Below are 22,070 nucleotides of genomic sequence, written 5' to 3' on the forward strand. Positions count from 1 at the left end.
TCTGATTTTACTTTTTAACTGTCTAAGTAAAGCTACTGAATTCAAAAGTCAATTTGATATTGCTTATAAGTCTTTTTACAAAACTAACCTGTTTCCATGTACTGCAAAAGCAATCCATGTTCATTGTAGAAAATGTAAAAATAAGGAAAATTACGTGATTACCTATAATCTCCCAAAGATAACTGCTATTAACATTTTGTTAAAATTTCCTGGACTGGCTTTCTGCACACCTATACACGTTTTAAAAGAAATTAGTATAATACTGTATATACTGATTTGTAAACCTTTGTTGTTAATGGTCAACTTTTTCCTATTTTACTAAACATTTTCTTAAAGGATTTGATCGGAGTTTGGATTTGGGAGCCATGTAGTATTCTAGTGTGTGGCTGTATCAAAATTTCATTTAACCTATTTCCTACTGTTGTCTATACTGGGTGCTTACAATATTTTGCTAATATGAATCATTTCTGAAGATGTCTTTTCACATAAATCCTTGACAATACAGTAGATGTAGGTCTGATTTGTCAAACAAAGAAAACTAAAGCTGGATTTCAGTTTTTCGGGGTATCAGCCACGCTGTTGAGCATTTATGAGAAAATGGTCACCTATACGCTTACTAAGGTCGATTGACATGGTCACCCCAAAGATTTGGGGAGATCTCCCCCACTGTCACCATCACTGGATCTCGTACCGGGCTCCTGGCTTCTTCACACACTTAGTGTCCTGCTTAAAAACCAAAGCAGTGGATTCATCTTGCCTTTCTCTTCTTTTGATTCTCTTTCAGCCTGATGAAGTCCTCCGATATCGATCAGGATTTATTTACAGACAGTTACTGCAAGGTGTGCAGTGCACAGCTGATATCGGAATCTCAGCGCGTGGCCCACTACGAGGTAAGAACAGCTTCTCCCACTTAGTGTGTTCAAATGGAAGCAAGAGTAGCCTGGGTCAAGGCTGTGGGACTTGAGGGTGCTGCTTTCTGGACCTGGGGCAGAACTTGAGAAGCACAGGGCTTGAGCCGGCGAGTCTGAGATCAGGCCAGGACAAATGTGCATGCGTGGGGCTGGAGAGAGCGCTGGGGATGTCACTCTCAGGCCCCTGGCTGCTCCCCAAATTCTGCTTTTTTCTTTGTCCCTCAGCCCCTGGGGACCCAGTGGGCTTTCTCTACTTGTTAAATCTGTCATTGCTCATCCCTGAAGTTCCTTTCAGGGACACAGCCCAGGTTTCATTAGTGCCAGCTTCTCTTTTCTTCTCTGACCCTGAAGAAAAGCTCAGAGGCCCTTTCTTCATCACTGGAGGGAAACATAGCAGCATCAGTGGTTCAGCACCAAATTCCTCCCACCTCCTGGCTGCTGCCCCCAAAAGGGTTTATTAGCAAGAAGACATCCCCCCGCAGGGTGATGCCCAAGTTTTAAAGCCCAGATACTCTTGAAAGACATAATTCATCGGCTTTGGCTTTTTAGGATGGAAGTTCAAATGGCTGCTTTTAGATCTTTTATTGGGAAGAGAGGATGAGAGGAGAGAGGTCGACCAGTTTCTGAGGAGGGAATGGCAGGGGGGCACGCGTGGAGAAAAGGGGAGCCTGGGCCCCCAGATGCTTCTCAGGGCCGTTAGCTTTGCAAGAGAACATATACCAGCGAGAACATGAGCTTTCAAGGGCAATAATTTGTAAGTAGTTTTAGCTTAGAGGGCTTAGCCAGCAATTTTCTTTTTGTCTGACAAATGCCAGTTGTCACTGTCACTCACCAAACTCCTTGAGCCTCAGATTCCTCCGCGCACGAGGAAAATAATAATAATCACATGCACACACACACCGAGCGACGCGTTCATCGGACCATGTGTTGTCCTCAGGGTTTTGTGGTGACCAGAGAGACCCCTCAAAGTAGCATTTGTGAAAACACTTCGGAAGCTGTACAGTGTGGCAAACGTGCAAAATTACATTTTTGCTCATTATTAACTCCGTGGCATCAATATTTGGATGAAGGCAAAGCAAACTTGCTCTTCAGAGAAAACTTTTAAGTCAGCCTCTGTGAAAAAAGTCAGCATGTTCTTTTGGCAGTAGGCAACTGAGTGGAAGAGGAAGGGAGTGTGAATGCAGAAGGATGATCAAAACGGAAGATAGCCATTTTTTGAAATTAAGAATTTCGAAATTCTGTAGATGTTGCTTTGTAAACACATATGGTTTTTATTAATTCCATTTTCCCAGTGAAGGAAAATCAGGGAATTTGTCCCTGCTCTGAAATTCCACAGCCTCCTATTATGTTCTCCCTTTATTAGACTTTTTGGGTTCCATTTTTAATCATCTTACTAGATTCTTGAGGCCAGAAAGAGAGTTTTATTCATTTGATCTTCCATAATTTCTGGGACAGCATGTGCACATCAGAGCTGTTCAGTGAGCTTTTGTTTACAAAAATAGCCTGGTGGCGCTGTCCAAGCACTGCTTTGTTGTTACCTGAGCTAGAAAAGTAATGTCAGAAAATCGAAAACAACAAAAAAATTTTTTTAAAGGAAAAACATCTTAGCTGCTCAGTTACGGGTTTAGTTATTTGAAGTCAAGTCTTCCTGTTACCACACTGTACCAGCTGTGGCATAACTTAATTGTTTAGAGGATGTGTTAAGATTTGTTGCATGTAGCGTAGATGAGAGGGAGAAGAGAAAGCGATCACAACAGAGCTGCAGTTAACCCAGTTACATATCATCAGAACAACATGAAATGTGTTCCTGTTAACCAGGGATGGGAACTCTGGGCGAGGGTTCATCCCCTGCTTCCAGGTAGAGGTGGGTACTTGCTTCGGGGGAAATACACATGCAGAGCTGCTGCGGGTGCGGGAAGGGTATAGCTGGGACTGAGCGCACTTTGTGTGGTCTCTGGTCTTCCAGCTTTGGTTGGAGACGTTCTTCATCTCTAGGAGGATGGCTCCTATCAGATGATCTCAAAGGCCATCTGAGAACTGATATTTTCATGCCATTCATCCCTCCCACCCCCACCCCCGACACCCCCTCTGCTGAAATTTCACGTAGAGTGGGTCTCTGTGAGTCCTGTTGCCAAAATTTGACCACTGTACACCGGGGCCGGATTAAATCTCGGAGACAGAGTTTTGGGGGAAGTAGAAAGAAATAATTTTATTGCTTTGCCCGGCAAAGGGGGCCTAATGCCCTCAAGACTGTGTGTCCCACCCTGGTGCGGGTAGTGAGGGGTCTTACAGTGTTCAAGGAGCAGGGCGTGCTGAGCACATGGACATTCTTCTGATTGGTTGGTGGTGAGGTAATGGGGAGTCAGCACCATCAGCCATCTGGTTCCAGCCCGTCTGGGGTCTGTGTGTTTGTGGGCAGCACACAGTTAACTTCTCCCACCTGCTGAGGGTTTCAGTATCTGCAAAACAGCTCGAAGGACGTGGTTCAGAATATTATTTATAGTCCTGGAGGAAGAACTAAAGGTCCTTGACTTTGTTTAATGGTTAAAGTATTATTATTTGTCTTGCTTGACCATTTTCCTCTTTCTGCATTTTCTCACTTCTCTGACTAAATTTATTCTTTGACTAACATTCTCCTACAGACAAAGAGGCAGGCGGAGGACATGGGTGGGTGTCCATTCCGGGAAGGTCTCATAGGGTCCAGCTCTGTTACGGTCCCAAATCCCAGTCAGTTCATTGAAAATGTGGCTACAGTTATTCTCAATGCTCTTTCACTGATTTATTGCTTGAGTATGATTTTACTCTCAGTTTGACCAGATCATATTCCCAGCCTCCCTACAGGGCAAATCAGTAGGAATCTTCGGTGTATTTCCTGCATGCCCAGCACTATTAGCATTTGATATTGCAGGCGGTTCTGGGTTATGTGAGCCTCCAAGAGGCTCATAAACTTCCTTGGAAAGGCAAAGCCATGGATAGTTCAGTGTGGTATCTATGTGTGTGGTATCTATGTGTGTGGTACCGAGAACAGGCTCTGTAGATTCTGCTCCTAAAAAGAGGCCGATCTAACTTGATATAAACAGAGTGTTCATTCTTCTGCCCATTTGACTGTCTGATGTATATGCTATGTTGTGCTGTTAATTTTTTATATCTTTGCATATTCCAAATTCAAAAGGGTGAGTCATCACCGAGAGCTATTATGGTCCAGAGAGATTTGTGGGGATGACGTGAATCTTCGAGGTTTCAGTGGATGTGTTAAATTTAGAGGTTACTAGAATAAGAAACCTTGGAATCTCCAAGGAGGCTGGCTTGGCTGGACTGGAAAATTTGTGTTGGAGAAGAGAGGCTGGCAGCACCTACAGGTAGGGTGGGATCAAGGGGTAAGGAAAGGGGAGTCTGGACTCTTGTGAGGCTCTTAAGTATTTGAGAGTGTAAAAAATAATTGTGCATTTCTGAGTGACAGCCCATCGATGGTGGTCAAGATGTATTGTTGTTAAAAGAACAGCTCTTGATATGACTTTTGCCACGAGACTAATGTGCCAGTCCGCTGAAGTAGGAGGAAAATAACAAAGCAGACGTGTAATGGCTAATAGCTTCATGTCTCATTTAAAAGCCTGAACCTTTGTACAGGAGGACACAACCTAATAAATGTCTAATGGACCAAACCCTTCCATGCTATACTTTTAAGATCTCTTTTTGCATATGAAGTCCTGGGCTGAAAAAATGGGGAAACATAAACACATTGTTTTTCTTACTTGCTAAGCATTAATAACATGTAATGTTTCGGTGGAAAATAGAATTAGATGTTGTCTCTGCTCACTGGTTGAATAGCCTGAATCAATAGAACAAGTAGACACAGACACAGAGGGGAAGGGAAAGCTTTCAAATGAATATGCCTGAATGTTACAGAGGTTAGAACTTGTTTCCCATTGAGGCCATGAGGGAAGGGCTGCTTTTCTAAGCATAGGACGAAGAGGATTGAGAACTGAAACCAAAAGGACAGAACGTGCCAGCCCCGATGCCTTGCCCGTTTTGTGAACCCTAATACCCTTGTGTTACTTTGCTGGCCGTGTAATTAATCACTGTTTGTGAAATCCGTGTCTCAGAGGCACCTCCAAACAAGATTGCAAGCTTCCTGAGGGCAGGCCAGAGTCATGCACTGTGTTTCTCATTTATTTCCACAGCTTGGCCCCTGGTTGTTGCTCATGGGCACTTCGAGGGTGATGAAGAGGTTGCGGTGGGGACTGGCAGAGGGAAGCAGTGGGGCAGGTGTAATGGAAGCGTTCGTGGGTGCACCAGAAGACGCGATGGTGTACGTTCGGAGTCGCTCTATACTCTCGGAGCGGCCTTCAGTGTAGAGGTGACAGTTCTGCAGTTATAGGAAAGGCGGTTCTCTAAGCTGATGGGGGACTCTTCAGACATCTCTGAATCTTGTAGTAATGTCCGTCCTGGCAAGTGAACCCTATCAGTCCCCCCGGGAATGTCAGAATCTAGCGGCAGGTGCATTGGGTCTGCAGGGGCATGCTGAAACGGATTTTTCAGTTTGACCTGTTTTGATGGCATTCCAACAGAACTCTGCCTTCCTTAGCTTCTGTTTAAAGTGGGGAATAGCTGAAGGGCACTCTCTTAGTCTCTATAGGTCCAATAGTGAATAGGGCATAAGTGTTTCCTGGGTAGAGACAACAAGGTAAACATGAGGTCTCCAGTATATGCTGATTAGTGTCTTGACGTTTTGGTGTTACCAGTGCCTTTATTGCCTTCTGCCCCTTAGTCCCTCACACCTTCTCCACTTTGCTTCTTCCTTTTGCTAATTGCCTGAGTAAGCACGCAAGCTGGACAGCTCCTGGCATATGTGTGAGAGTTGGGGGTCAACGCTGTGCTGTGTTTCTGCATCAGTCCTGCCAGGTACCACGCTAACTGGACTTGAATATCGGCAGGGCTCGCTGTATCCTCACACCATTCGCATCTCTCCTGGGTACCACCGGTGATGTGCTCCTGGAGATGCAAGTACTAACTGTGTGAGGACAATGAAGGATCTTTATCGCAGGGTCCTGTGGGGATGCCTCCTTTGCATTGTACACTGAGATTTGCTGTTTTAGTCTCTTCAGATCTCTTATAGTCATGACATGCTTAATTTCTCCCAGATGCTCTTACTACAATTATTGGTGCATCTGCCCAGGCTAAAGCAATTCTTACTACCTTTCCTCATGTCCCTGATTGCCCGATACTCTTCAATGTCTGTTTCTTGACCAATTCATGAAGACTCTTGAGCTTCTGTGAAATTTGTTCCTGTTCGTATGTTTTTCTATTGTTTATTCCAGCAGGTCTGGCCAGTTTACCAACACTCACAGCCCACTTTCTGCCTGAGATTGATTTAAGGTTTGGAGACTACTCAAAGCTTTTCTAATTCCAGATCATAACAGCTTTAGTAATACAATTCTCTCAGTAATACAGAAGGCTTCTGATTTGTTTCCTTTCAGAAAGCTCCTCATGTCATAACCATACAATGTTTCCCAGACATAATTTCAAGGCTGTTTATTATATTGCTTCCTCACTTCTGTGCCTCTATTTTTCAGTTTCATCGTGGCTACCTTGAGGTTATCTAAAAGTGGGTGGAAAGACCCATCCTTGACCTGATTTTTGCCAAAGGCCTGAGTCACAACGTGCAACTGAGAAATCTCACGGGGTCTCCAATACACAATGTCTTCTAAAATGCCAGAGAGGCAACGAGGGAAGGGGCAAGATGGGGTAGGGCATCAAGAAGTACAAACTCCTATGTATAAAATAAATAAGCTACAAGGATATATTGTACAGAACAGGGAATATAGCCAATATTTTATAATGACTATAAATGGAGTATGATCTATAAAAATTTGGGATCACTGCTGTACACCTGAAACTAATATAATATTTTAAATCAACTATAATATTGTAAATCAACTATACTTAAAAATGACATCTCTTTGAGGTGTCTAGAAGCAATTAGCAAATGACTTTTCCAACTCTCTAAGTCTCAAATTTCTGAAATAGCTTTTTATTTTGCTTATGTCTATTTTCTAGTGTGTCAGCTACACATCATAGTTCTTGTAGTTCTTTGATACTTTTATAAAAAACCTAGGAACAGGCAACTAGGAACAGGTACCATCTATCCAAGCAATCTGTCTTTCCATCCTCTTCTAGTTTTCTTAGAATTTTAACCACTTCCTCGTGCAGAACCATCCAGTTCTAGCACCATAAGCTCTGGAGGCAGGTCTGCCCTCCGGGGTATTATAGGCAGTAGCTTTGCCAATATTTTGTCAGTGTATATCCCGGATCTGCTGTATCTGTACCCTCCCCACCTAACTCTCCACCTGCTAAGCCAATGCCAAATATTTGGTGTCTTGTTATGGGAGAACCCCCATTTCTATCTTAGACAAGGTAGGCTAACTGCAGTCACAAAAATCTCAGCATCTTAGAAATAAAAATTTCTTCACTGCCTGAGTTATAGCCCATTGTGGGTTAGCAGAGGGGGTTTTGTACCATGTAATTACTTAGGATAAAAGTTGACAGAGGCTCCACTGTCTTTGCTCCTGACAAAGATGATAGAGCCATCAGTTGCTCTGAGTATCAAAGTCCAGCTGACATTTGAGGGACCGATGGGCAATGTGGGTGACTGTGCAGGACATTTTAGGGGCCAGGTCTGCAAGTGACAACACCATATTCACCCACATTCCGCTGACCAGACCTCAGGCCTATGTTTTCTTCTGACTGCATGAGAAGCTGGGCAACCATTGTGGCTTAGCTGGGTTCCCTGGAGGAAAATGGAGCCGGTTTGGTGAACATACAACACTGCCTCTGTGCACTGCATGTGTGTGACACCAGAGGGACATCGTGACTAGGACCTGCTTGTGGGTTCGTTGGGGATGGAGGGGGGCACGTGGAGAAGAAAGAGGAAGAGAGGAAAGGCTGTACATCCCCAAGGAAAGGCTGTACATCCCCAAGGGAGTGCTCTTGACAAACAAACATGTAAAACACAACTTTGGGGAACTTCCCTGGTGGCGCAGTGGTGAAGAATCCGCCTGCCAATGCAGGGGACACGGGTTCGAGCCCTGGTCCGGGAAGGTCCCACATGCCATGGAGCAACTAATCCCGTGCGCCACAACTACCGAGCCTGCGCACTAGAGCCCGTGAGCCACAACTACTGAAGCCTGTGTGCCTAGACCCCATGCTCCGCAGCAAGAGAAACCACTGCGATGAGAAGCCCACGCACCACAACGAAGAGTAGCCCCCACCCGGCACAACTAGAGAGAGCCCACGCGCAGCAACAAAGGCCCAACGCAGCCAAAAATAAATAAATAAATAAATAAATAAATAAATAAATAAATGTATTAAAAACAAACAGACAACTCTGGCAATCACGTGTCTGGGGGACCCTGTGAAGTGGATGCCTATTTCATTTCCATGATGAGTGGAAAACTGAAGCCAACATGTGTTGTTTGTCTGAGACAAAGAAATACAATGCTATCAAATGAGGATTTTCTCTCCAACTCCTCTGACTTAATTGGTCAAGCCCAGAGATTTTCCATTTGGAATTTGGAGCCTGTGTTCTGAGCGGCATGTCTAACTGGGGGGATCCCCCTCTGCTCTGCCTTTTTGGGCCCCGCCATCCGGTCTCCCAGGCTCCGAGCTCTGGGGAGCCCAGGTGATGAGCGGCCTGCCTACGCCACACTCAGGGGCTCTCCATCTGTGGGCAGAAGCTGGGGATCTGTCCTTGGTATCTCAGCATCTTCTAAAGATGGATGTTTGGGAGAAATTTCTCTTTGCTCTCCCTTATAAGGAAAGGTGTTCTTCTGCTTGAGAGGCTGCTTTATCACAGGCCCTTGACTCTGATCTACTTTCCTGCTTTGCTTTATCCACCAGATTTATGGCCACATCCAGCAACAGGATTCTGTGTGCACATTTATTGTGTTCACTTTACCTCTGGATGTTATTATTTTCTTTCCCCTGTTTTAATTTAAATCTGGACCTCTCAATTATTTATTTCAGAGGTGGATGTATTTTGATATGTCTTCTTAAAGTCTTTGAAGAAAAGAGTGGGGGATAAACATATCAATATTTAATCTTTTTATTTTTAACATTTTATTCGTTTTTTTTTGACGAGGGGGTAAATTTATATGACTCAGAATTCAAAAAGGGTGGAAGAGTGTATAATGTGAAAATTCTTCCACTTATCCCTGTTTCTCGGCTACCCAGTTCTCCTTCTCAGAAGAATCCTGGGTGACCGATTTTCTTTGAAATGATCTATGCATATCGATGCAGCCTAATTTTTTAAAAAAATTTTATTAGAGTTGATTTACAATGTTGTGTTACTTTCTGCTGAACAGCAAAGTGTAACAGTTATACATATACATATATCCACTCTTATTTAGTTTGTTTTCCCATATAGCTCATTACAAAGTATGGAGTAGAGTTCCCTGTGCTATACAGTAGGTCCTGATTAGTTACCTATTTTATATATAGTAGTGTGAATATGTCAGTCGCAATCTCCCAGTTTATCCCTCCCCAGCACCACTTTCCCGCCGGTAACCATAAGTTTGTTTTCTACACCTATGACTCTCTTCTGTTTTGTAAATAAGTCCATTTGTACCATTTTTTTTACAGTCCATGTATAAGCGATATCATATTATTTTTGTCTTTCTCTATCTGACTTATTTCACCCAGTATGACAATCTCTAGGTCCACCCATGTTGCTACAACTTAATTTTTCCTTTTCTTTACTTTTCACAAACGGCAGCAAGCTAGACCCTCCACTTTTTGTTTGTTTTAATTGTGGCTTAGTTTCTCATGATATGAATGTATCACAGTTTGTAAAGAAAGAATTTACTGAATTGACTGATGACTCCTTGGCAGATTCGATAAAATTCTGGTAGCAGGAAGATTCTCGCTGTGAACCCGTTTCGTGACACACAGGTCAGTTACTTTTCAGATCCTGGCTCCTACTGAATGGTTATTAACAGTGACAATTTTGCTTCCAGTTTTCCGTTCCCGGCATTCCCTTGAAAGCATACGCATTTCCGACTTCCGAGTCATTGAGCCATGTGGGCTTGTTGATTATTTTAAGAAGATGTTAGCAGACAGGGGAATCTTGAAGGCTAATGACCTAAGGAAGTGGGTTGGAGTGTTGCTGTCCGCTGTGGTGTCTTGCCCACGTTTCTTCGGATGCTTTGGGAGAAGATGTTGAGGGCATCATATTTCCCTCCCTCTCTGTGATTTGAGCATTTAATTCGTTTCTTTAGGCTTTTACTAAGATGCTTTAATTTTTTTTTTTTTTTTTGCGGTACGCGGGTGTCTCACTGCTGTGGCCTCTCCCGTTGCGGAGCACAGGCTCTGGAAGCGCAGGCTCAGCGGCCATGGCTCACGGGCCCAGCCACTCCGCAGCACGTGGGATCCTCCCGGACCAGGGCACGAACCCGCGTCCCCTGCATCGGCAGGCGGACTCTCAACCACTGCGCCACCAGGGAAGCCCTAAGATGCTTTAATTTTGAGTGGAATGTTTCTAGCTTTGAATTCTATCCCTTTCCTTGAGGATCATACATAAGGCATAACTGTACCTACTCAGGCAGGATCCCTACCACCTTCAAATTGCCCCCTCCTGCCTGCAGCCCCCTTCTCCCTGACCCATCCTTCAGGTTTCCTGGCCTCTGGGCACGTCTGTGCCACCACGATGCCAGCTGCTGGGAAGACTCTCCTGTCCACACACTCCACTGACTCAACTATAGAAACAGTCCAGCCCTCACCTTGAAAAACCTACAGGCAGATGGAAAGTTTTAGATTTTACTGAGAAAATAGGAAAAATAGAGCAAAACTCTCTTCTATCTCTGCCCCAAATATTCCTCCTTCTGCTCTGGCCTTGCAGTCCCAGATGCTGCCTTTGACTTGGGATGTTTCTCCACCTTCCGGTTCCAGAAATCCAACCCATCCTTGTTTTCATTAATCCCTTGTAGCTCTTGACTTACTAGAAACTAAACCTCTCCAGGTTTGGCCCTAAATGATACCTCTCATCTTACTCCCCAGCTTTCTGTGGCCCTAAAGCAGCCCCTGTGTTTAACCTGGGGAATTCTATGGGATTCCGTCACTTACTTTAGAGCAGCATCTTCTTTTTCCACTTCATGGAAACATTCATACTCCTTCTTGGCCCACCTGCTAAATTCCCCAGTTTGTATCTGTGGAGTGAATTCACTCAGTTTATCCTCAGAGCAGGCAGAGTTTGCCTGAGGTAGGAAAAGAGCTTCCGGTGTTCTCAAGGTCAGAGGCCTGAGTTGTAAGTATAATCCTAGCGGCGTCACTTCACCCGTCCAGAATTTAGTTCCCCCTTCGGTACTCTGAGAAGGTTAGGGGTGTTCTTTTACCCCCATTCCTTACGCCCATCTTCCCTGCATCTGCACAGATAACCATTTTATTAGGGTTGACATATTTTTTATTTGTATATGGTCTTTGAAATGTATGTTGCTTTGTGGGCATGTATATTTTATTTATTTAATTTTTTGTTTATTTTTAAAATTAATTTTTATTGGAGTATAGTTGCTTTACACTGTTGTGTTAGTTTCTGCTGTACAGCAAAGTGAATCAGTTATACGTATACACATATCCTCACTTTTTTAGATTTCCTTCCTATTTATGTCACCACAGAGCACTGGGTAGAGTTCCCTGTGCTATACAGTTGGTCCTTATTAGTTATCTGTTTTATACATAGTAGTGTATGTATGTCAATCCCAATCTCCCAGTTCATCCCACTCCCCCTTCCCCCCTTTGTATCCATACATTTGTTCTCTACATCTGTGTCTCTATTTCTGCTTTGTGAGTAAATTCATCTGCACCATTTTTATAGATTCCATGTTTAAGTGACGTTATACTGTATTTGTTTTTCTCTTTCTGACTTACACTGTATGACAGTCTCTAGGTCCACCCACATCTCTGCAAATGGCCCTATTTCGTTCCTTTTTTATGGCTGAGTACTATTCCATTGTATATATGTACCACATCTTCTTTATCCATTCCTCTGTTGATGAGCATTTAGGTTGCTTCCATGTCCTGGCTATTGTGAATAGTGCTACAGTGAACATTGGAGTGCATGTGTCTTTTTGAATTACAGTTTTCTCCAGGTATATACATGTATATTTTAAAATAATTTTTATTCTAGTATAGTTTTAGATTTACAGAAAAGTTGCAAATGTAATATGGAATGTTGTGGTGTACCCTGACCCCATCTCCTCTACTGTTAACATCTTGAGTTACTGTGGTACATTTGTCACAGCTAAGGATCCCAGATTGACGCATTATTATTATCATTATATAATGTACAAAGTCCGCTCTTTATTCCTTTTTCTGTTCTAGGATCCTGTCCAGGATTCCACGTTACATTTAGTCATCCAGTGTCCTTAGGCTGCTCTAGACTGTGACAGTTTCTCTGACTTTCTTTGTTTTTGATGACCTTGATAATTTTAAGGATTATTGGTCACGTGCTTAGTAGAATGACAGTCAGTGGAGATTTGTTTGCTGATTTTCTCGTGATTAGACTGGGTTTATAGGTTTTTGGTGGGGAAGATCCCAGAGGTGAAGTGTTTTCTCATCACATCCTATCAAGGGTCCTGTCATCAAGTGGTTGGGTCCCTGGTGATGGTGACCTTGATCTCCTGGATCTAGGTAGTGTTCTCAGGTTTCTCCACTGCAGATTTATTTTCCTCCTTTTCCATATTGCAGTCTTTGGAAGGAAGTCATTAGGCACAGTGTAGGCATGTCTTTTTAAAAAAATTTTTTTAGTCATGTCTTTTTAATGGCGTTGTGATGTGAGTTTCATTCTTGCTATTTCATTCAGCATGATGTTTCTAAGAATCATCCACGTTCCTATGTGTACATCTAATCTCTTTCTTCTACCTCCTGCTCAACATTCCACAGTGAGCAGCTATCATATTTTGACTTTCTCATTCCTTCAGGGATGGATACTTAGGTTTCTTCTGGTCCCCCATGAACACAAACAATGCTGGACAAACAACCTTAACCACGTTTCCTAAAGGACCTGTATGGGCATTTTTCTGAGATGGACATACAGACAAGAGGGGACCTTGTGCCTCATAAGCCCTGTTATCACTTTGACCGAGCCTTGATCAGGAGGGGGTGATGGTTCCCATAGCCACATCTCTGCCAATAACTGTCTTTATCCAGCTTCTCATTTTTTCCTAATCTAGTTGCTATGTGATAGCTTTGTCCTTTGAAACTGCACTTCTCAAATTATTATAAAGTTTGAACAACTTTTTTTGTATACTTACTAACCCTTTTGCTGTCATTTTCTTGTTGCTGATTTCTGTTCATATTCTTTGACAATTTTTCTGTCAGTATTCTTGTATTTTTCTTTTTGATTTCCTCGTATATTCCTTCTTGAGTTTAGACACTGGAAATACCTTCTCCCATTCAGTCATCGTCTTATTATGTCTGCTCGTGATGTCCTTTGTTCATTTTATTTATTAAGCTTGTTAATTTTTTTAAAATTAATTTATTTTTGGCTGTGTTGGGTCTTCCTTGCTGCGCACGGGCTTTCTCTAGTTGTGGCGAGCGGGGGCTACTCTTTGTTGTGGTGCCCGGGCTTCTCATTACAGTGGCTTTTCTTGTTGTGGAGCATGAGCTCTAGGCATGTGGGCTTCAGTAGTTGTGGCATGCGGGCTCAGTAGTTGTGGCTTGTGGGCTCTAGAGAGCAGGCTCAGTAGTTGTGGTACACAGGCTTAGTTGCTCCGCAGCACGTGGGATCTTCCCAGACCAGGGCTCGAACCCGTGTCCCCTGCAGGCGGATTCTTAACCACTGTGCCACCAGGGAAGTCCCAAGCTACTTAATTTTTATGTGATACATTTAATAAACTTTCTGCCTTACAGTTTCTTTAAGAAGTTCTTCCCATTGATTGATCACAAAGACTTTGAGTATCCCAGCTCCTATTAATATGACATTTCTGTTTTTCACATTCATGTCTTTAACTCTGTTTGGAGTCTACCTTTGTATATTGTATAAGGTAGGAGTCCACTTAGATTTTCCTCCATATGGTGAACCACTTGTCCTACCACCATCTACAGTCCTTTTTTTCTCCATAATTTGTGGTGCCACCTTTACTATATGTTCATTTTCCACGTGTACTTGACTCCAAATCAGACCTTTCTATTCTGCTCTGTGATTCTGTCTATCCGGGCCAGTCCATACTGTATTTAGTTACTATCCCTTGGTGTCATGTCTTAATATCTGAGAGTGACAAGTCACATCTCTTTCCTCTGCCACTGCAGAACTGTCTTAGTTAGTTGTTCAGTGTCCAATTGTGTTGTTCATATACATGCTTGAATATTACCGCACAAACTCAGTTGAAATTTTGATTGGAATTCCACCAGATTTCAGAATGAATTTAAACAGTGTTGATATCTTTACAGTATCAAGTCATTTTACCTTAAAGCAGGGATATCTATCCATTTATTCAATTTTAAACCCATTTTTACATTAAAATTTCAGAGAAATACAACTTAATAAACATATAACCCATGAGCACATATACAACTGTATAACTTAGTTCTTGACGTTATTTATTGTTTTCTATTCATTGGCTAAGGTTTAGTCGTTCCTCTTCAACTAAATTGGAATTGTGTTGAGGACCAAGGGTCATGCTTTTAATTTCTTTTTTCCCTCGTCACTGTCCTGCAACCTAGAGGGTCTTAATGAATACCACTTTGGGGATTTTTTTCTTTTTGTTAATTGATATCCAGGATAAACACCCTATGGAAGGTTATTTTTTCTGGCTTCCTCTTTTACAGTTTTGGTCTTTTATTCTCCCTCTTTACTGATTTGCTTGCCTTTTCCATCTGGTTCCCTTGTTTCCTCCCCTGGGTGAAAATGCTTAATGTGGCCCTTGCCACAGTAGGGTTTATCGAGTGAGGCTAAGCACTTTTTTTGCAGTGTGGTGCACTTACCCTGGGGACGAACAGTGTCACTTAAAACTCATCTGTGTCCTTGGTGCTTTGTGACCACCTAGAGGAGTGGGATAGGGAGGGTGGGAGGGAGATGCAAGAGGGAGGAGATATGGGGACATATGTATATGTATAGCTGATTCACTTTTTTATACAGCAGAAACTAACACCCCATTGTGAAGCAATTATACTCCAGTAAAGATGTTTTTTAAAAAAAATACATTCCAAAGGAAAAAAAAAAACTTAGCTCTGTCAATAAGTCGAGGTGAGTTTTCGGCTTTACACAGCTACATTGCCAACCATTAGAAAGATGTTAAATTAACATTTATTGCCAAGCTTAAATATCCTGTAATAAAAAGCCAAAATATGCACTCTTTTTTCCCCCCAATTCTTAAGCTGCGTTTTCGTTACCACATCTTCTTTACAAAGTTCTCTAACATTCGTTATGGAAACTTTTATTGTTTTAGGTGCTCCCACGGTAGTCTTCTTTGATCTAAAGAAAAAAGCATTTTATTTTCGTAAAAGAAAGTCATAGTAGATACTCCTTATTTTGTAGGTGACACGTCTAACCCCTGCCCAATTGGCTGTTTTGCTTCGTGTCTCCTTTTCAATCTATATGGTGACCCAGAAATATGATTTGACTTGCACCCTATCCAAATCCATATAATAAATTTATATGATAATGAAGTTCTCCATGTTGAAAAGCTGCTTTAATCTGTGTCCGTGTGCAAAGAATTCATCAAGTTATTTGGCTTAGGAACTGCGTGTAGTGAGAAATAATTCAAAGCTGGATAACCTGAGGGCACTAAAAAGGCATGGTATCCCTTGGCTCTGGTACTTTAAAAACCCAGATGTCTTTGGAATGGCTTGGCGTGCCTCAGATGAGACGTGGGTGTGTGGTGTTTATGTGCTGATTTTGTTGAGGCAGAAACAAAGTTTGAAAGTTGATCTGATGTCACTGGGTTTCTATGACATTTAGAATTTTTCTTGAAATGTTTTCTGGGTGAAGGAATAAGAAGTGATGTTTACTACATTAGCATCTTAGAGACCAAAATGTGTTTGCCCAGGAAAGCAGTCTTGTAGCTAAAATATTAATGGGGCAGAGTTACACGTTCTCTGTTTAATAAAAATGAAGGGCCACTCCAGGTGGTAAGGACCAGGGCTGTCCCTTTAGTCTCTGGAAGATGTGAGACACCGAGTGCATAACTGGTTTCACCCCCGCTTAGCCCGCCCAGCACTGTAGGGTTGACTCCAGAATTCAAGAGGGTCTTATCCTCTGGAAACATTCATCTGGGAAACTGCAAGTCTCTTAGGCTTGTTTCTGTGACAGGTTGCCCCAAGGGTTAGGTCAGACCCACCCTGCCCCCCGGACAGGTGCTGGGCTGTGTTTTGGTGGGTGGGACGTGATGGATCATTGGGTGGGATTCGCAGAGGAGAGGTGAGCAGGCTCTGAAGCTTTCAGCAGTTACAGACATGGGAAAAAGGAGGCTCCAGGCTGTTGGCACAAAGCTCCAAAGTCAGAGTGAATACGAAAGGTGTGCAGCCTGGCTTTGCTGGAGAGAGGAGCAAGCCCAGTGAGCCTGGAGGTAGAGGTCAGGGGACTGGCTGACCCCAGAGGTGAGGGGACCCTGCGTGGGACTGGAAGGCTTGGTGCTGTTGTGAATCCTGCCCGGGGCCAGTCAGTTCTCCAAGCACAGCAGGTGGCTATTTGGCCTAGAACTTCATGCAGCTTCCCAGACACCCAAAAGGAAGAGAAAAAACCAAGATGGCCTTTGACTGAAATGGGCAAGAATTCCAGACTGGATTCGATGAAGAAACAAAGGCGATACTGTGAGAACTGTGTCAGGCGTGCAAATCTAGGCACCTTCTTCCGTCTGGGCGGCAGCTGTGTGGGGCGGCCCGGGAGTGAAGGAGACACCATTCTCATTAGTGCTTTGGAGGCAGAACTGCAGCTCTGAAAGTTTTCTTTCTGTCTTTTTCTAAATACCACCGAGACGGTGATAAAGAGCCAGGTAAAATTCAAGGGGGGTGGTTAGCAGACAGCATTGTGAATTGCTCTGTGAATTGCTGATTTAAGCACTTGCTCTTTACCTTCTCCTGAGCTAAACCGCACACAGAGAAACATCCTGAGATGGAATATCAATGTTCTCGTTTTCATTTCAGCGCTGATCTGAGTAAATCATGCAGGACCATTCCTCTAAAGGGAAAAGGTTGGGGAGGGTGGAGGCTGATGTAGAGCTTGGGCGGGACGGGCAGCGGTGTTGACACCCCCTCTCACTGCGTGCATATTGGAGCCTCCCAGGTGCGTGCACCGCGGCAGGGGCGCGCTCCACGGCCGGTGCACGCTGCCTGCCTCGACCCCGCTTCCAAGGCAGGGTTACGTATGGCGTGAAAACTTCCCCTTTCTTTATAGCCTCGCCCGCCTCTGCCAGCTAGAGAGAGTGAGGTCGTTCTGGGGAGAGGGATCACAGCATAAACCTCTCCATCCCCTCACGCATGCTATTTGAGACTCGAAGTGAAAAGAAAGGGGAGAAAAACAAAGAAAAAGAAAATGTGGAAAACTCAAAAGTCATAGCCATATTTTTAAGTACCTCTTTTGCTTCTCAGGTCCATTTTGTAATAGGAAGGGATGAGATCCTGTGTAAGCGGTGTCTTGTAAGGTACTTGTCGTGATGGTGATTGGAATATAAAGCATCACTTTGGATGCTTAGGAACGCCATTGGCTTGCGATTTGCAGGATGGAGAATGTTCATTATAAAGTATGGGGAGATTTTTATATGCAGCATTAATGCCATGGATTGTATCCAGTAAATCTGGGGAGAAAGTCTGAGCCCCAGAGCCTCGGCCCTTTAAATCAATAATGCACTCCGCTGCTGAGAACAGTTTCCCAATTGCTGTATCAGCGCAGCCAGTGAAAGCAATAAGAAGCCCCTGGGGAGGAGCAGGTGTGACACTAAATTCTCCCCTCAGCTTAGGGACAGCCGAGGCTCTGAATGGCATCTCTGTAAGTTCTAGAGTTAACTAAGTTGGCTAGAAATTGCACTAAAGAGCAGTCTCTTGGTCTAGTGACCATGGTGTGTCATAAGGGTAGCTTGTACCTTTCAAATGTTTGATGGGTTGATGCAGTGGGCTTTCTATTTGTGTCTTTAGGATTCAGGTGCAGAAGTGCCTCTTCACAGGAGGGCAGTGCAGGGACATACACACCATTGGCCACAGCTGCCCAAGAGGTCTGCCCCCAGGTCAGGTGCTGTGATGGGGTGCACAGCCATAAATATGGCCCAAGGCAAGGGCCGGGTCCAGAGTAGATTCTTGATGGGAGGGTCTGAGGGTGACGATGACGACAGGATCGTGAGCTAGGACTGCTCAGGAGTCTTTAATGAGCAGATCTGGAAAAAGAAGCATGGAGGACTCCTGTTGGCTCTGTCTGGGTTTCCAAGACGATACAAAGTGTTTCTGCATCTGTTACTTTCTGTTTTCCGAGCTTCCTCCTCTGTCAGGATGATGACATTACGTTGGCCACTATCACCCACTCTCCCTCCTGCCCCATCTACAAGTTCTTGTTTTGCCATTAACATAACCATTGTCATGCTAGAGCCCAACATATCTGTGATGACAGCTGTCCATCTGGGAAACCAGCTGAGACAGACCCAAGGAGAGAAAACAGAGGCTGCAGGGAAGGGAGGTCCCTGGGGCTGGGGACACCCGTGTCCATAGGAAAGGGAGGGTCAGAAGGCCCCAGGGACAGTGCATATCTGCTTTGTGCCACTGTGTGATGTCCTGATCCAAACAGCATACACCCCTTAACGAGGCAATAAAAGCCCAAGCAAAGTCCTTAAGAAGAAGCCTGATGTAGAAGCCTGACTGTTGCCTCCCAGCAGGTAGTGCCTGGGTCACTGGGCTGGTGAAACACTTTGTGAACTGCAACACAGTATGTGTGTATTTCCTTTCTAGGTGCCCCAGGTTTGAGGTAATATGCACAATGGAGACAGGTCCTGCTCTACAGCGTGTTGAGTAAACACAGTTCTACATTCTGAATCAGGGCAGATCCCAATGCCTCTCTTCAGCTGTTGGTGCAGACAAGCTATTTCCCATCCAGGCTCTTGAGGGCAGTTTCTTCCTTAATGTATCCTGACCTCCTGATCAAGCTGCCGAGTTTTGTTAGCCCAGGACTGTCATGTTATGGACCCACATGAATAGATCAATGGATTTTATTTAATGATATTTGTTTCAGTTCAAAAAAATTCTTTTAAAGGTAAAAATAAAAATGGCCTTTTGACCTCTCCTGAATCAGCCCACAGATAACTAATTCCAGGGAACTTCTCTTCGGTGAGATTGGCCATACTGTTCAACCGAATGAGAATACAGGAGAATGGGGAGAAATAAGCATGTTTTGTTTTCCGTGGATGGAAGACCTTGAGGAATGTACAGATGTGGGGCAGAAAATACACAAATATGTGCTTCTATTATGATCGCAAAAAGAGGGGCAGGGGCTTCCCTGGTGGCGCAGTGGTTGAGAGTCCGCCTGCCAATGCAGGGCACACGGGTTCGTGCCCCGGTCCGGGAGGATCCCACATGCCGCGGAGCGGCTGGACCCGTGAGCCATGGCCGCTGAGCCTGCGCGTCCAGAGCCTGTGCTCCACAACGGGAGAGGCCACAGCAGTGAGAGGCCCGCGTACCGCAAAAAAAAAAAAAAAGAGTGGCAAGTCTGTCACACTTTTCCTAAAGGAGGTGACAACAGGAATCCAGATGGATTGTAATGACAGATGTCACATCTCAGGGGACCCCTCAACCTTGGGAAACCTCAGGGCAAGAAAATGACCCAGATAAAATGGGGTGGTCCCTGTCTTCCCTGACATGCAGGTTTGAAAACACTGGGGACACTGCTTGTCACAAGCTATTCATTTTACTTGGAAATGTTTGCAAGTGTTGGACTTTTTAGCATGACTTGGAGATGAGATTAAACACCACCAGAGCTTTAGAAATACCCGCCCCCCCCATGGAAAATTTGTGATGCTTGAAAGGAAGCAGCAAATTCGCAAAAGGATTTCCAGGCTGCTGTGAAATCGTGCTGTTAGGAAAGGAAGGTCAGCCTCAGGCAGATTGGAAAGTCGTTGGAGTGTGTCTTTGGGACTGGTCTGAACTCCTTTAGGGCCCCTTCTGCAGACATGAGGGCTGCCTTCCTGCCAGGTGCACACAGCCTGTCCTAGGATTTTTCTCCCTGCGCTCACCTGTCCTTAATGTCTGTACTTGGCCATGAAAGGCAAGGTGGTTTTTTTCTTTTTAAATTAATTGACTTAATTTTTTAGAGCAGTTTTAGATTTACCCAAAGAATTGAGCAGAAAGTACAGAGAGTTCCTGTATATTCCCTAACTTCTATGTTTCTCCTATGGTTCACATCCTGAATTGGTATGGTCATTTTTTATAATCCATGAACCTATGATGACACATTATCACCCCAAGCTCATAATTTACTTTGGGTTTCACTGTTTGTGTTATTCATTCTATGGGTTTTATGTCTCTCATTACAGTACCACACAGAATAGTTTCACTGCCCTAAATACCTCTTGTGCTCCACCTGGTCATCCCTCCCTCCATGTAAGCCCTGGGCATCTACTGAGCTTTTTAACCATCACCATAGTTTTGCCTCTTCCAGAATGTCATATAGTTGGAATCACACAGTATGTGGACTTTTCATGTTGGCTTCTTTCACTTACTAATATGCGTTTCAGTTTCCTTCATCTTTTTTCATGGATGTATAATATTCCATTTCCTAGATGTATCACTATTTATTTATCCATTCACCTACTTGGCAAATTTTGTTGCCATCTTGGTTGCTTCCAAATGTTGACAATTATGAATAAATCTGGTGTAAACATCTGTGTGCAGGTTTTTGTGTGGACATAGTTTTCAGTTTTTTGAAAAATCAAGATGTATTTTTTTCTGATTATCAAAGAAATATAAGGTTGAAATTGCCAATATATGATCTTTTTCACTTACAAATAAAGAAGTTACATAACAGTTCAACATAATATATGCTCATAGTATATAACTCAAATACCAAACTGTAGAAAATTGAAACAGGCTTTTTATTATAGGTAAAATTAACATAAGACTATGTTATGCCTCAGGGTCCATCCAGACTTGTTTTGCCCCCATACCTAGTCGTAGCTGGAACTTTGTCCACAATCCCAGAGAAGGTGAGCTCTCACTGCTTGTCTTGGTTGGGCAGCACAACAGCCCTCCTCACCCTGGAGACATCACTGCCCAGCTGTGCAGTGACACTCTTAGCTAGGCCAGTAATGCTTACAGACTTCTAGTTTCCAGAATTGTGAGAAAATAAATTTATGTTGTTTAAGCCCACCAGTCTGTGGGCTAACAAACTGATACAGTAAGTGGATGTTTGACTTTTAAGGAAATTCCCAAACTGTTTTCCAAAGTCATTGTACCACTTGACATTCCCCCAGCAGTGTATGAAAGTTCCAGTTGCTCCAAATCCTTGTCAACACTTGGTATGGTCAGACATCATTTTAGTGTTCCAATAGGTATGTAGTGGTGTCTCATCATGGTTTTAATTGGAATTTTCCTAATAGCAAATGATATTGAGGCATCTTTTCATGTACTTATTTGAGATTCAGAGCAATGTCTGTTAAAATCCTTTGATTATTTTTAAAAATCTTATTGTGTGTTTTCTTATAATTGAGTTTTGAAAATTCTTTATATATTTGCATACAAGTCCTTTATCAAATATGCTATTTGCAAATATATATTTTTTCAGGTGGTGGCTTATCTTTTAATTCTCTTAACTATACATTTGGCAAAGCAGTACTTCTTGATTTTAATTAAGTCCAAATGGTCCATTTGTTCACACTCTATGGATTGTGCTTTTCATGTGATATCTATAAAATCTTTGCCTGATCCATGATTTCAAAAATTTTCTATTTTTTCCCAGAAGTTTTATTGTTTTAGGTTTCACAGTTGACCATTGGACCATTTTGAGTTAATTTTTTAAATTCAGTTATTTTTAAAATTGAACTGTAGTTGATTTACAATGTTGTGTTAGTTTCTGGTGTACAGCAAAGTGATTCAGTTTTTTATACATATATGTGTGTTTGTATATATATGTATATATGTACATATACATATATATATACAAACACACATATATATATATCTGAAAAAGTATATACT

General features: G+C 43.2%; 1 protein-coding gene across 1 annotated transcript in view; it reads left to right on the forward strand.

Moving 5' to 3' along the window:
* Positions 1 to 788: 788 nt before the first annotated feature.
* The window catches only part of ZMAT4 (zinc finger matrin-type 4), a 214,526-nt gene continuing 193,244 nt past the window's right edge, over positions 789 to 22,070 (forward strand). Inside the window, exon 1 of the mRNA XM_007455489.1 lies at positions 789 to 890. Coding sequence (XP_007455551.1) covers positions 789 to 890 — 102 coding nt within the window. The remainder of the gene's footprint in view (positions 891 to 22,070) is intronic.

The sequence above is a fragment of the Lipotes vexillifer genome, unplaced genomic scaffold (assembly GCF_000442215.2).
Source record: "Lipotes vexillifer unplaced genomic scaffold, Lipotes_vexillifer_v1.1 scaffold414, whole genome shotgun sequence".
Classification (NCBI taxonomy): Eukaryota; Metazoa; Chordata; class Mammalia; order Artiodactyla; family Lipotidae; genus Lipotes; species Lipotes vexillifer.